Raw genomic sequence first — 14599 nt, 5'->3', positions numbered from 1 at the left:
TCTTTTTAATTAAAAAAGTAAAATTTTTAAAAAAGTTTTTTATTTCTCAATTTTCTTCTATTATATATATTTAAAAAAAATAAAATAATAAAAAATTAAGATTAGATATTTATAAAAAGTAAACAAATTGTATCGAATTTTTTAGATTGTTCTTATATCGATAAAGAAATTTATCGAGAATTTTATCGATCAAGATTCCTTATTGTAATTATACATATATATAAAATATAATATCAAGAACGAGAAATTTTTTGTACACATTTCTATCATTATATATCGAAATCAATTAATTTCTTTTCATATATCGTCATTCGCGTTTGCTAGCATATATTATTAAAGTGTACTGAAAACTTTTTTTATCATTCTGTAGTAAATATATGTAAATGAAATAGATTAGTTTAGTTTAATTCATTTAATAAATGTAATAATAAATGTGAATGCGTATAATTTATATATGCCCTATATTTCCTGCGAACATAATAACTAATCAAGATTTACAACTATTTATGTTAATCCACAAGAAAAAATCTTCTATATATTTTACCAATTTATATAATCGGATGTGCATAATAAAATGCAAAAAAAATGTATTTGTGAATAAATGTGTATAATTTTTCATTTTTGATGCCATAAATTAATATGTCTGCAATAAGAAAACTGGAATCTTAAAAGTGAATTTTGGAAAATAAAAAACTTGCTCCTTTTTAATTTTTTTATAATTTTGAAACAAAAAACTCAAGTAAAAAAATTTTTAAATTAATATGATAGTTTCTTACAAGGAGCAAAATTTTTTTAATTTAATGTAAAAAATTCTAGATGTTTTAATTATTAATTATAGAAAATTAATTATATAATTGTTTAAGTAATTTAATTAACAATTATTAATTAATTGTCATCGAGTAGTGAATAATAATAATATTATCTTAATTAATAAAATAGAAAACTTATTTTAATTATTAATTAAGACAAATATATTATTTATTAATCTTTTATTTAATTAATTAATTATTTTTTTCTGATATTCTCTCGACATAAGCCCCACTTCGTTCATTTAGAAGAACATTTTGTTTCGAAAAAGCAATGTTCTTCTTTTTTTTATTGCAAATGTTTACGAGACACTGAATACTGTGAATAAATACGACTTTTCGCGATACACTATATATAACGTGTATATATATACCGTGCGACCGCGATTGTACGCACGCTCCAAGATTATCATTTCTCCTACATACATATTTGCGAGGATTTTCATCTTTTTTCCTTCTGTTAAAATTACATTTGATGTAATATAATCCTGATCAATTGCGACAAATCGATCGGTAAATAAATACTTGAAAATAATCACAGAAAATAATTTCGTTTCTGTAATGCGATTTGTAATTGTAATAATCTTAATCGAATGTTATATTAACCATCAGTAAAAGGTAAGAAACTCTTACATAAAGTTTAGCAAAAATATTAAATAAGAGAAAACATTAAAATTATACACCGTAGTAAATGATATATATTGTAGTATCAGAAGACCATATTATAGAACACACTGTAAATTTAATAGTAAATTTTTAATGTACTTTATTGTATTACTTTTTTTCGGGATTTACTAATCACATTAAAGAAAACTATCATGATTAGAAAAATTATTTGCTTAAAAGAACATATTGTTATTTATTTTTTATATATGAATATTATACCTATAAAAAAGAAAAAAATAATTATACATATATACACACGCATATATGCCATTTATCATACTATTATTGTATGTGTGTGTAAAGCTTTATTTTTTTTATTTTACTATTAATTTTAATATTATATATATCTCAGAAACCAAAGTTCTACCTATACTAAGGGTTAAAATATAACAAATCCATGATTAAACATCGCATACTGATTGAGATCTCTATTCATATTAATTAGGAAATTTATATCAACTTTTCTTTATTTCCGATAATAATTAATACTTCATCTTCCTTCATCGTTAAGTAACCAAAATACTTACGTGTGAGTGACAAAGATTCTCTTATTTATCGTTAGTTCCTTATAAGAAACTGTTCATGAAAAGGGCAGTGCTGAAAGAATTTCCATGTCAAAATTTAAAAAAAAAATCCTCAAATGCTCGTTTAAATTGTATAAATTCGATATTTAAAAAGATATTTTAGTGGAAAAGAAAATATATACTTTCTATGATATATTACTTATATCTTGGAAAAGACGATATCGACTTATAAGTGATATCTAGAGAGACTAATTTTATGTTAATTAAAATACTTTGCAACTTTTAAGAACTGGTCTTGGGCCACGCTATTTTTGCGTCGATCCGTTTGTAGGCGAAAAGGCAGTGAGAGAGCTCCTGCGGACATTCGTGATCTCCAAGTAATGTTTCTGAAACACAATATTTATTATTATTACTATATTATAAATATATTTTACATATTACTATATTTTTCTCTTTCTTATATTAAATTATGTTTTATATTAAACGTGATTATACCTTCTCCTTGTACCAACTTGAAAAGCCCGTAATCCTGAGGATTGGTACATCTGATCTTATGTGCAAGGATGCGGCAGATTTCCCTGGTGTTCATGTTAGGTCGTACCGGAAGCGTTCTGGTATTTAGGGAACCATGCAGCTCATTCGGTACCAAAATCCGCAGCACAGACGAACAATCGGGCGTTCCACATCCCTAAATAAAAACCATATCCTCATCTTCGTCATCAAGATATCCGATTGAAATTTAATATATTTGAATTTTCTCAAGACACACACAATTTAACGTTTTAAGTATCTATATATACATATATATATATATATATATATATATATATATTTATTTATTTATTGCTTACGTTCAGTGTAGACATGGTGCCTTGGCTAGACATGAAAGTCTTTAAAACATGTACCGCGCTCGATAATGTTGTCAAATAATAGCCGCCCTCGCCATTTAACAGAGAAGCGTGCAACAGCCCCCACATATACTCGGCCTCAATTTCCGCGTCTACTACTTTGCCGCGTACTAAAACCCAGATGACCAGTGGCAAAAGATCATCGGCACCCAGTGTAATGTGTCTACCAGAGTTAGCTTGCTTCACCTATAAAATCGCAATTAAATAATAAAAATAATATTTATAATAAAATTTTTATTTTTGATTATATTATTTTTGTCTACAATTATTAAAAATAATAAAATTTTTAATTATAATTTTATGAAGTTACTACGTTTTAGCAATATTATATAAGAAATAATAAAAAATATTACAAAAAAGAAAGAAGCGTGCGTATTTATTGAAGAAATATTGCTAATTGTTAAAAACACTAACAAAAAATTTGGAAAATATTGACAAAAAATACGATTTATTTCACGATTTATAATTCTGCTAATATGTTTGAGAAAAATTGCGGGAAGACTTACAGAGTTGAAGATGGCCGAAATGGCTGTCAATAGATGCTCCAGTTTTTCAAGCGGAGAGTCAGCTTTTTGTAGTCGCTCAATGCACTTGAGAATGCGTTCTAGATTTTCCTCTGAAGGGGGGATAATCTTCGACTGCGCACATAAACACACGATTGAGATTTAATAAATATGATATAATAAATAATAATAAATACTAAGAAATTTATCGATTATTTTTATTTTTTATATAATAAATATTTGACTAATTTTATGTAAAGTTTTACACGTGTTCAATATTTTGAAACCCCCTATTCTCTTTCTTATATCTTTTGATAAAGTAATATTCATTATATCTTTATTATATTTTTTTGATACTTTTTATTATACGTATGTATGTGAGATCTACTTACTCGAACGCCAAGATCATGAATGGTCTTGCCTTGGGCATGCTGAATGTTTTCTGCCAGGGTCTGTAGCACTCCAGTGGCGACATAGTAATCAATGAACAGCCGACAAACGTGTTCCCGCAAGGGCCTCACCACTAGGCCCATCATCACATCCTCGAGGATCGCGTCGAGATTGAGAAACTCGTTTGGCCGCAATTTTAATCGCTCCTTCTCAACTTCTTTCTCAAACTCGCGCTCACCGTGCTTCACCAAGTAATTCTTCATACCCGACATGAACTGCCGCATGTTGCGCATCACTATATGAGGCGTCACTTCTTTACTCTCCCGCGTGCATTGAATAAAGTTGTCGATATTCTGCGAGAAGGTCGTGGTTTTGTCAGCCGCAAGTTGAAGAGCGTAAGCTCTGATGGTCGCCCCGGTTCCACTCTGTTGATCACGATTTCTCGAAAGCGCTTGTATTCGTGGCGGTGCTATAATAAAAATAAAAATAAAAATTATTTTCAGAATTTCAGAATAGGAAGAAAAGGTGTCATATATAATATTTTGTATTATAATTCGTTTTAATAATAAATATTCGTGATAGGATACAAACATTTTATTATAATATTTTTCAAGCTTTAAACGCATCTCGAAACTGTGCTTTATGAGTCAGTTGATATATCAAGATTTGCGCATAGATATCAACGATTCGTGCATTGTGTTTATCACATACGGTGTTATTACGGATTGTTGATTAAATGTTTAAAAATTTTTTATACAATAAGAATGATGAGAAGAGTATCAAAAATATATGAAAAAAAAATTATTTTATAAAAATACATATAATAACATTTTTTAAGTATGATAAATATTTAAAATATATGTGAAAATTTTTTAAATATTTAATCAATTCATTATAAGAAAGATATAAAACTTACACAAAAGAGGATCCAGTCGTTCTTTAAAACTCTTGTTTCGTTTGACCTTTTCCATGTCGGTCTCCACATCCGTGTCCAGCATAGTCTCCCATTCAGAAAGATCATACGTGCGATCTTTTCGTGAATCTGGCGTATCCTCGCGGTCCATATTCCGCTTTTCTACGTTGTCATACGAGGAGTTTCGGTCGCTATATAGCGATTCGCACGTGTCCGGCGACTTTAGCAATTCCGGATATCTGTCAGATTCAAAAATCGCATTTATTATTATCGCCAAATGATTCTTATTAATCCGAGGACTCCTATAATTATTTATAAACATATTTTATTTTGGAATATTTTCACTTTTTATAGTTATCGTATACAAGTGGGACAATTAAAATGTTACAAATGTAATACTAAAATATTATATTTATCATAAACATCTCTAAAAATTTCTTCGCGAATAAATATTTTAGATAAAAATTATTTGGCTTTAAGGAAAATTTAAGACTATAACACTTGCGTAATCTTTAGCAACCTTATTGAAATCGCATCAAAGCCACATTAAATTTTTTAAGTATTTCAATTTTTTATTGCATATTCTTATATAATTTACACTGAGTTTTTAAAATTATATAATATTATATCATTATTCTCTTTCTACAAACTTTCTACATTATATAATATGGAAATATATTTTAATTTAATTTAAATAATAAACTAAATTTAAATAATTTTAATTTTAACTATTTTAAAAGATCGAACATTCTAAGACTCTTTAATTGTGTCACTCTATACATATATCTAAATATAGGATAATTAGATATAGCAAATACACGATAATATCCATTATTGGAAATCAGATCAGGGGTGAAAAATTGTATTCTACATTTTACAAAAAATTGATCAAAAATAAAAAATATGTATGCAAAGTTATCATGAAATTTTTAATAAAAAATTTTTTCTATATTATATATCTTATAATTTTCTTTTATTTAGATATTACTAACATAAGAAACTTACCGTTGCAGGATTATACTCTGAACCGTCCAAGTGTCTCCAACCATGTTTCTATTGCACTCCTCGTCACCCGGGAATTTTCTCGCAATATTGTCACCGTCGTAATCGGCATCACAATCGTAGTCTGGCTCGCAGTCTGGTTCTTCCACGTCATTACCTATCCGAAGTTGAGAATCTATTATTGTATATTTAACATATACATTCACATATATATACACGCACATTTTGGTTCGGTTACATACCGATAAACTCCCAACTAGAATCCACCGTCCAGGAGGTATCATTGAATACCTTAGTTCTTATCTTCGGTGGCTGAACGGGCTTTGCCCGAGGAATCTTCTTCGTCTCTCTAGTTTGGCCCAATCTCTTTGCCAGATTGTCGACAGACGATGAAATTAATGGCGTCTTATCTTCCGTTTCCTCAGGTGGTTCTTCCCAGCAGTCGACAGGATGCAATTGATTAGAGTTGTTTCCTATCGGAGCTTGTAACCAACCTGGTTCGCTATGTCGATACTTATTTATCGCTGGATTATTTCTAGTTGGTCGTCTCCTCGGAACTATAGCAGCATTCTGAGCAATAGCATCGGCTGGTTCAGCATAAAAGGGGCTACTCTGTTTAGATTCCGAGATCAGGGGACTGTTGCTCTCCGAATTTGCCAGAACAAGGCCCAATTTATTTCTCGGAGGCGTCACTGTGTTCGGACTATTCAATGAATTGGCACTGCCTATGAAAAAATAAACACAAGAATTTTTAACTTTCAAAAAAATCTTTAAACAAAAAATCTAATAATATAACAAAACTTAATAAATATACTTACAAACTCTGGATAGCAGATCGGGTCTTTTCCCCATTCCATTCTCCTCTAATGAACTCTGATCAGGACTTTTCATTTCTGGAACAGGCTTGAAGCTACTAAACTCTGGACTTGTCATCTCCTTGTACCCTATTTTATCACTTCTTAAGATAAACCTATCGTTCTTCAAAATCATCTGTTCTCCCGCTGGCAATCTTTCATTAACAAGACTTCTTTCGGATTCTTTGGGATTCAATAGACGATCATTGGAATTTCTCAGACGATCTTGCGGGGTACAAACAATCTTGTTTTCTTTCAATCTGTCATTCCAGGTCGACTGCGTCGACTGGTCGGTCGTGTTCCAGATATCTTCGTAGTCGGAAATCTTGTCAGCTGGCGAGCTGCGATAATACGATTCCAAGATATCCGACTCCTGATAATGTTGGGAGTTTTTCCGGTTTTCGCGATCACGCCGTCTTTTTGATTTACTAGTGCTGGAAGGAGTATTTGGAGAAAGTACACTGGGTGTTTTCGAGATTAGCTTGGAGGTGGGGGATAAAATTGGTGTGATAGGTGAAAGAGGTGATTTGATAGAAAAGTTGGAAGTGAGAGATTTGTTAGATTGAGGACTCAACAGTGACGTATTGGGATCCGATGGTGTATTTTGCTGTTGGCAGAAAGATGGAAAGATCGTGATAATTTTAATGTAAAGAAACATTTCTTGATTCTTTAATTTTTTTTCTTAACTATTTTCTTTATATACAATAATAAAAAGTCAATATATATAAGATACAATAATAATGTAATAAATATAAAATATATATAAAATAGAAAAGAAATAATTGTATATTAAAATTTTTGAATATAAGATAAGATAAAAAAAAATATATAAAATTACATAATATTTTACAAGGAAATTATATTTAAAAAATAAAAAATAAAATATATATATACCTGCGAATTCAAGCCGTTACTCTGATTCACGTTGAAGGTCACCGTCGTAGTCACGGTAAAATTACTTTGATTCTGACTGATGCCGGGCTTGGCCCATCTTGGTGGCGGTGGCGGTGGCGTTTTCACATTTTGCGTAGTTTTATCATTCTCGACAACAATGTTCTTAATATCTGGCAATTCTGGTGAGGTGGTACATGACAAATTGTTCTGATGGAAGCTTGAGGTAGAAATAAATTTCTCTGAATTCTTGATGAACTCGACCGTTGTCGACTTCGGTGTATCCAGGCCGTTCTTCAAAGTGTCAAAGTTCTTAATATCCTGCGCAGGACTCAAAACGTTGTTCTCCACATTGTGGACCACCGGTGATGGGCATCGTATGCTTTGCACAAGGTTCGGTGAGATCAATTTATGAGAGAGCTTGTCACCTGGTGATAAGATCCGGTCCCTTTTGTTATCATTCAAAGGTTCATTGAAGGTTGTCAGATTGAGGGTATTCGGCGGAGTTGGACGTGGCTGACGGGGCAACGATGATGCGAATGTCGATGTATTCGCGTTAACAGTATTCGTCGGAGAAGGGGTGTCTGCTCACAAAAATAATTTTAGGTAACAAATTATTTTTAGAAGAGCTCATAGGAATTTATCTTGGCTAGCTTGTGTGAAAACGATAATTCTAAATATAAATGAGAGATCCTCCAGATAAATTTATATTAAGTATTATAATCAATGTCGCAAAAACAAAAAATTAAAAACATCTTCGAGCATGAATTAAAATCGTGCTGAAAAAGATGTTTTTGCATTTTACATCATTCTGTTTTTATTGATTTATATTCATTTTAGAATTATGTCAAATTTACTTAACTCTACATTTATGATGACATTATTTCCAAAAAATATATTTTTTTAATTAATTGTGTATTTTTATACCTTAATTCTTACTAATTCTTATTTCTAACTTTTGAACATGATTTGACATTTCAAAAGAAGTAATTTCTACAAATAATATTTATACAAAAATTGAAATGATATATACAAAAAATACAATTAAAAATATTAAAAAATTAATTATGCATAATCTTCAAACTAGAATAAAATAAACGTAATAATCTGTCAAAAAAAATGAAAAAAATAAAAAGATTTTTTAAATACAAAATAGAGTCATAATTTCGACTAATAAAAAAACATTATTTCAACAATAATTAATACAACAAACGCAAGAGAGAATGCTTATAAAAATAAAAAAATAAAAATATCAAAATTGTGTCTCTTACGTGTATTATGAGATGATATTGGGGCCAGATTGAGCACTATACTCTCCGTGGTTGGCGTGTCCGGGTTATTATTATTGTTATTATTATGGTTATTGTTACCTGCAAAAAAAATATAAAAACATTCCCTTTGTTTATAATTCTTGTTTAAGCTATTTAGGCTTAAATATATATAAATTTCTAATAAATATAATTAATAGATTACCGAGGTTTTAACAAAATATCTAATAAATCCTTATATTATTAATAGATTTATTAGACAATTGATTTTACTTCATTTCTATATCTATATATAGAGTTGGAGATATTTTTATGCACTTGGCGTGTATTTATTTATATTTTTCAGAAAGTTCTTTTACACGGATTAAAATTATGTCAAAAATTTACCACCATGGAAACTGCTGAGACTAGAGGTATTACTGCTACTACTTTCCGGTGGCTTTGGATTTGCCATAGGATATCGCCAAAATTCCTGGCCCAGCAATGCCAGTGACGACAATTGCTGCCTATTCTTCGCTTCCCGCATCGCCCTTGGCAGAATCAACTGCACTGGCAGCTCGTCACTGCTTGCCAAACAAAAATAATCACGAACCGATTTCATAAATCTAAATTATATGTTGTTATTTAAATTACTTTCTCTCCCTCTCTCTCTCTCTCTCTCTCTCTCTCTCTCTCTCTGATATATAATATAATATTATATATTTTTTTTCAAATTAAAATAGTACATTCTATTTTATTTTCTAAAATTTTTTCTTTGTCCATTTGTACATGTGACGGAAAAATGCGTGATTTTAAAAACTTCTATACACTTACATTTATAAAAAAACTTTTATAAACAATATTTTTCTATATTATTAAAAATAACGAATATTTCGGATAAACAGAGTTTTATTGCACCGTTATTATAACAAATCTCTTAATGTATTCAATATTGCGACTAATAATTTATTCTATATTTTGATTAATAATTTATTCCGTATCTCGACTAAAAATTTTCCTAATTTTAAATAGTGTATTTCATCATAATATAGATCAATTATATTTCGCGATTCCGTACTATTCAATCACACCATAAAGATGTTATACTTTATTTTGGTCTTGAACCCGTTTAATACAATTTAGAATTTGCGTAGATCTTTTTTTTCTAAATTACAAATAGCATAAAACGTAATTTACAAACTAAAGAAATTTTAAATTAAACTTATTATTAAATTAATAATATGTAACCAATCTCTTGACTAAATGCATTAATTGTACGTCGATTTCAAACAATTAATTTTTAAACGTTTAAAATTTTTTTATTATTTAAATTCTCTTCTATTTTTGCATCGATATTTGCATAAGATACTTTTTTATATACTTGATGTATATATATTAAAAAAAAAAAAAAAACTATGAAGTGTAAGAAATATAAAAGAGTACAGCGTTGATAATTAAAGCTATGGTTTCTGACATATAGGAATTTGTAGAGATTAGAGGATAAGAATGAGAGAGACGATATCACGTGTGTCATTTCCGGGACGGAAATCTGTAATAAATAAGAAAAAAGAAAAGGGCACTCACCAGCACTGCGAATAGTGAGCAATCAGCGAAGGGATATTGTCGAATCTATTCTCGCTCGTTTCCAAGCTTAGCTTGCCCTTGTTGGCCTGGATCAAGTAATGCTCAATGTATGGTCCCTTCCCAGCCGGTAATCTCACCGAGAGAGCCATTGTCTCACTCTGACTCGATTGTCGCACCACGAAATTCTGTAATAAAAATATATGTTAACAATAATAAAAATATTAAAAAAATTATTTGCTTTTAGTTTTTATATAATTAACATTAATTATGTATTAAAATTTTGTTTAATTTTTCGTTTATCATAATTAGAATTTTTCTGCTTTTCTAGCATTTCAGATTCTAAAAAGATGTTATGTAAAAATACCCAAAATATACATAATTATCAGGAAAATCAAAAAATTTAGAAATTAAGACGTTAGAAGACAAATATGCGTATAAATATAAATTGAAAGTAGATGAGGGAGAAATATTGTTTATATCAGCTATTCTTTATTTTTATAATTCTCGAATCTCTCTCTTTTTCATGTAGTAGAATAAAAAACCAAAAAAAGGCAAACTTTCTTAAATTAAATTAAAGATGTTAGAAAGAAGAAACAATAGATCTCTCTTTAAAACAAAACCGACAAAGATTTAGAGTTTTCTTACAAAGTTTTTTAGTTAAAGATTCTTGGGTTGAGAGAAAAGGGGATCGTATCTCATCTATAGAAAGGAACTGCGAGGCACATTGTTTTTCGGCAATACAATTCGTTAGAGGCAGGAGGCAGCGGAAAAGATAGAAATGACGGAGGACGATTAACAAAGGCACAAAACAATGAATCGTCGGAGGAAAAGCAATGGTAAAAGAGCAGTATCTCATCGTTCGCTCACAGTCATTTCGGCGTTGATTACAGCGCGGGGCTTTACGCATTATTACAGAAAAAAGAAGCAAAAAGATGAAAAATAAATGTGAATGAAGACGACAAAAACATTTTACCTCTATGTCTTAATCGATTTCTTCATCAATTTTGGGAGATATATTATGTGCAATGAGTTGGAAATTTTATTGCTCTCATATTTCTCGTTCTCAATCCCTTTAATAACCCAAATTTTTAAATTACTTATAATAAAAAAATCGTATACCATCTCTTTTGCTATATATTTAAAAATTTTTATATTGTTAAATTCGTAGAGCTTCGATAATTTTTTATACTTTCTTTACAGCAAGAAATATCGGACGCAATTATATATAAAAATATAAAAAAGTATAGAATAAACCATACATAAAATTATACAAAGAACACAATTATAAAAAATATAGAATAAATTCTAGAATTTTTTGGTGGTCTTAGATCACAGTGTCGTAGGATTTTATACATTCAAGAATATTGCATTAATATAATATCTTGTAAAAATATAAAAAGAATAATGCCCGTATTATATAATGAGTTATGTGCTTCATCGACCTTGCTATCTCGATTTACGTAAGTATGTAAAAGATTTTCCCAGAGTACAATTTCGCATCAATTGCACGCCGTCAAGCATTAACACAGTTTTCCGTCACTCTGGGAGTAATGCGATTTCTTCTATTCTTTACAGTAGTACAATCCGGCCGGATGTTACAAGTAGACAACACTCGGATTCATTGTTTCGAGGCATGCAGCAGTAGATGTAAATACGGAAAATGGTGCCGAGCGAAAATGATAGAGAGAAGATAATAATGTCTCCGGTATACAAAGAGAATGAAAACGAGGTAAGGCAGAATGATATATATATAACGAGTTTTAATTCCTTTATATATATATATATATATATATATATATATATATATATATATAAATGTTATATGAAATATTTAAATTTAGAATGCTGGATTTTTCAAAAATGTTCACGGAATATTCATATAAAATTAAAATTCTTTGATAATCAAATTTTTTTTTAACGGCCAGCATATATAATGCGTTTATTAAGAATTAATTTCGATTCTTTCAAAAACTATTTGTTTCAAATTACACTTATCTTTATCCAATAAATGCGATATGATACAAAGATTAAATTTCTAATTTTAATTTATGATTTATAATAGCACACACTCACCCCTTCTTCTTTCCCCTGTAACAAGTGGAAAGCCCCGGCTCTCTGGATGCCTGGCAGAAACCAGATCGGATGAGAGCGTATAAGTCTTTCGATTAGGGTAATGTCGCAGGCGATCTCGCTTCCAGAATTTTCCGTAGATCCCGAAGATCCTCCCGAAGTGGCCGATCCTTCCGATGAAAGTGATTCTTCACTCTGATAAGAAAAAATATTACGATGATAGTATATAGCAAATAATATTATAGCTTTCTCTGAAAATGATAATAGTCTTAGAACAGAATAAATAGCTCTTTGTAACAAAATGTTATAGTTACAGAATCGAACATTTTTATAGATACAAAATTTGTTTTGATATATATATATATATATATATTTTTGAGATAAATCTTCAATCTTATATTTATAATCTGCAATTACATAATATTTAATATAAACAATTATTAAGATATTTTCATCAAATCTTATATATTTTCATATACGAGATATTTCTGTCAAAATTGTAGGCAATCGGTTACAAAAATTATACGATGTTATTTTATTTTTTGTTGAGATCATTTAAATAGTTAAGGATTTAATACTAATAGATAGAAATAGAAGGTATTTAATTTACTCATTTTAAAAATATTAACTTATTTTTTAAATACTCCAGACAATTTTTGATTTATATATTAAAGTTATTATTATATTAAATTAATTATTAAAAGAGATTAATTTTTTTAAATAAAATTTGTTGTATAACACACACACACACACACACACACACAACAATATTTTTTGAAATATTTTTCAGAATCATAATATGTACATGTATTATATATAAAAAGTATATAAAAATTTGCAATTAGAATTACCGGAGCGAGATTCTCATCATATTTCATACGCGATTGCAATTGTTTCGACGCCCCAATTTTCAGCAATTTGCTTTATTATGAATTCGAAAATCTTCGTCTCTTTTAAGCCCCGAGGCGCGTAAATCCCGCCGGCTCTATAGCACAATGCGCCTCTAATTCCACATTATACCTGCCTGTCGCCCAGTTATCTTTATTCGCAGCCGATTCGTGACCGTTCGTAATCCATTTATCGTTCCTTCTCCGCTTCCTCTAATTCTTTTTTTTATGACGCGGAGAAGTGCCCATAGAAAACGATACTCGTGCGCTTTACTCTCGCCCTTACGGGGGAGAGGGAGAATGAAAAAGATAGATATTCGAAGTTTAAAGATTGAAGTTTCGATCAATTCTTCTTTCTTCGTCGTTTTTGGCTATTTGATGGCTGCTGATCGACCGATGCGGGGTTTTTTTTTTTTTTTTTTTTTTTAATTCCAATGTGACTTATTTTCTATCGCATCCTTCCCTCCCCGAATCGACGAAGACGAAAAGGGAAATCGATGACGGACAAAGCGGAACGAAAGCCAGAAGAGGGGTGGCAGGGGGCATTGGCAAAGGGGTTCGAGTGTAATTTAATTTGAAATGCAGACTGACACACGGTTTCGAGCTAACGGGATTAAATGTGGACGTGCATCGCGTGTTGAATACTCTCTCTTCTAAAGAGCAGAAGGGTACCGGGGGTAAGGGGGGGGGGCAGGGGGAGGGGGAGGAAGCGGAGGACAGGAAAGAGAAAGCTAATTGTAAATCCCTTAATTGCTAGTATCAGAAAAAGTTTAGCGCGATAAGACGCCGTCCTGTTTCTCGTTGTTCCGTCTGGATGTAAAATCGAGTATATGAAAAAAATATAGTTACGTCTCTATGAGACATTAGAATCAAATTGCCATATTATGAATGTTATACTAAAGACAAGTTATAAGGGGATACATTGTTTCTCTAATATGTAGGATCTTTTATTTAATCTAAAGCATAGAAATGTACTTAAAAATAAAAGCGTACAAAATAAGATAATAGACACGACATGTATATTATGATTCAAAATGATAAAATATAATCGGATGTAAAGTCTATTTTACATATTTTATATAAATAGATATATTTTTATGTTTTATATCATTACGTAAAACAGTTTATTTGACAGATATTTTATTTCATATATCTTGCATCATATCGAATCTTTATTCAAACTTTTTATTCTCGCAATGTATATAATATAATAAATAAAAGATAAACACAGAATGTGTGTCATTTAACACATATAATTGCTTCCAATAACTCCTTACAATAGGAGTGCATTGTAAAAAAAAAAATTTTTCAAATGAAGCTGCTTGATTTTAAGAAAGATGTCTTGTGGTCAATG

The 14599-nt window shown here is 30.0% G+C and overlaps 1 protein-coding gene across 10 annotated transcripts in view; it reads right to left on the bottom strand.

The window, feature by feature from the left end:
- Window positions 1–882: 882 nt before the first annotated feature.
- Window positions 883–14599, bottom strand: part of Spri (Src homology 2 domain-containing protein sprint) — a 140034-nt gene continuing 126317 nt past the window's right edge. For 4 of the 10 annotated variants that reach the window (XM_070313261.1, XM_070313229.1, XM_070313234.1 and 1 more), the window contains exons 4-17: window positions 12362–12553; window positions 10289–10473; window positions 9113–9291; window positions 8729–8827; window positions 7461–8041; window positions 6531–7173; window positions 5955–6437; window positions 5716–5869; window positions 4714–4949; window positions 3800–4266; window positions 3411–3542; window positions 2848–3090; window positions 2492–2684; window positions 884–2382 (exon numbers count right to left, since the gene is read on the bottom strand). In XM_070313261.1, the coding sequence (XP_070169362.1) occupies window positions 2279–2382; window positions 2492–2684; window positions 2848–3090; window positions 3411–3542; window positions 3800–4266; window positions 4714–4949; window positions 5716–5869; window positions 5955–6437; window positions 6531–7173; window positions 7461–8041; window positions 8729–8827; window positions 9113–9291; window positions 10289–10473; window positions 12362–12553 (3891 nt within the window). In that variant the 3' untranslated portion in view covers window positions 884–2278. Of the gene's footprint in view, window positions 2383–2491; window positions 2685–2847; window positions 3091–3410; window positions 3543–3799; window positions 4267–4713; window positions 4950–5715; window positions 5870–5954; window positions 6438–6530; window positions 7174–7460; window positions 8042–8728; window positions 8828–9112; window positions 9292–10288; window positions 10474–12361; window positions 12554–14599 lie in introns of all 10 variants that reach the window. The other 6 variants (XM_070313210.1, XM_070313256.1, XM_070313218.1 and 3 more) reach the window with 4 other exon arrangements.

Source organism: Polyergus mexicanus, unplaced genomic scaffold (assembly GCF_030449975.1).
Source record: "Polyergus mexicanus isolate NDT 795.1 unplaced genomic scaffold, iyPolMexi1.0 SCAF_2, whole genome shotgun sequence".
Classification (NCBI taxonomy): domain Eukaryota; kingdom Metazoa; phylum Arthropoda; class Insecta; order Hymenoptera; family Formicidae; genus Polyergus; species Polyergus mexicanus.
The sequence above is the reverse complement of the archived record's forward strand: the minus strand, read 5'-3'. Positions and strand labels throughout refer to the sequence as shown.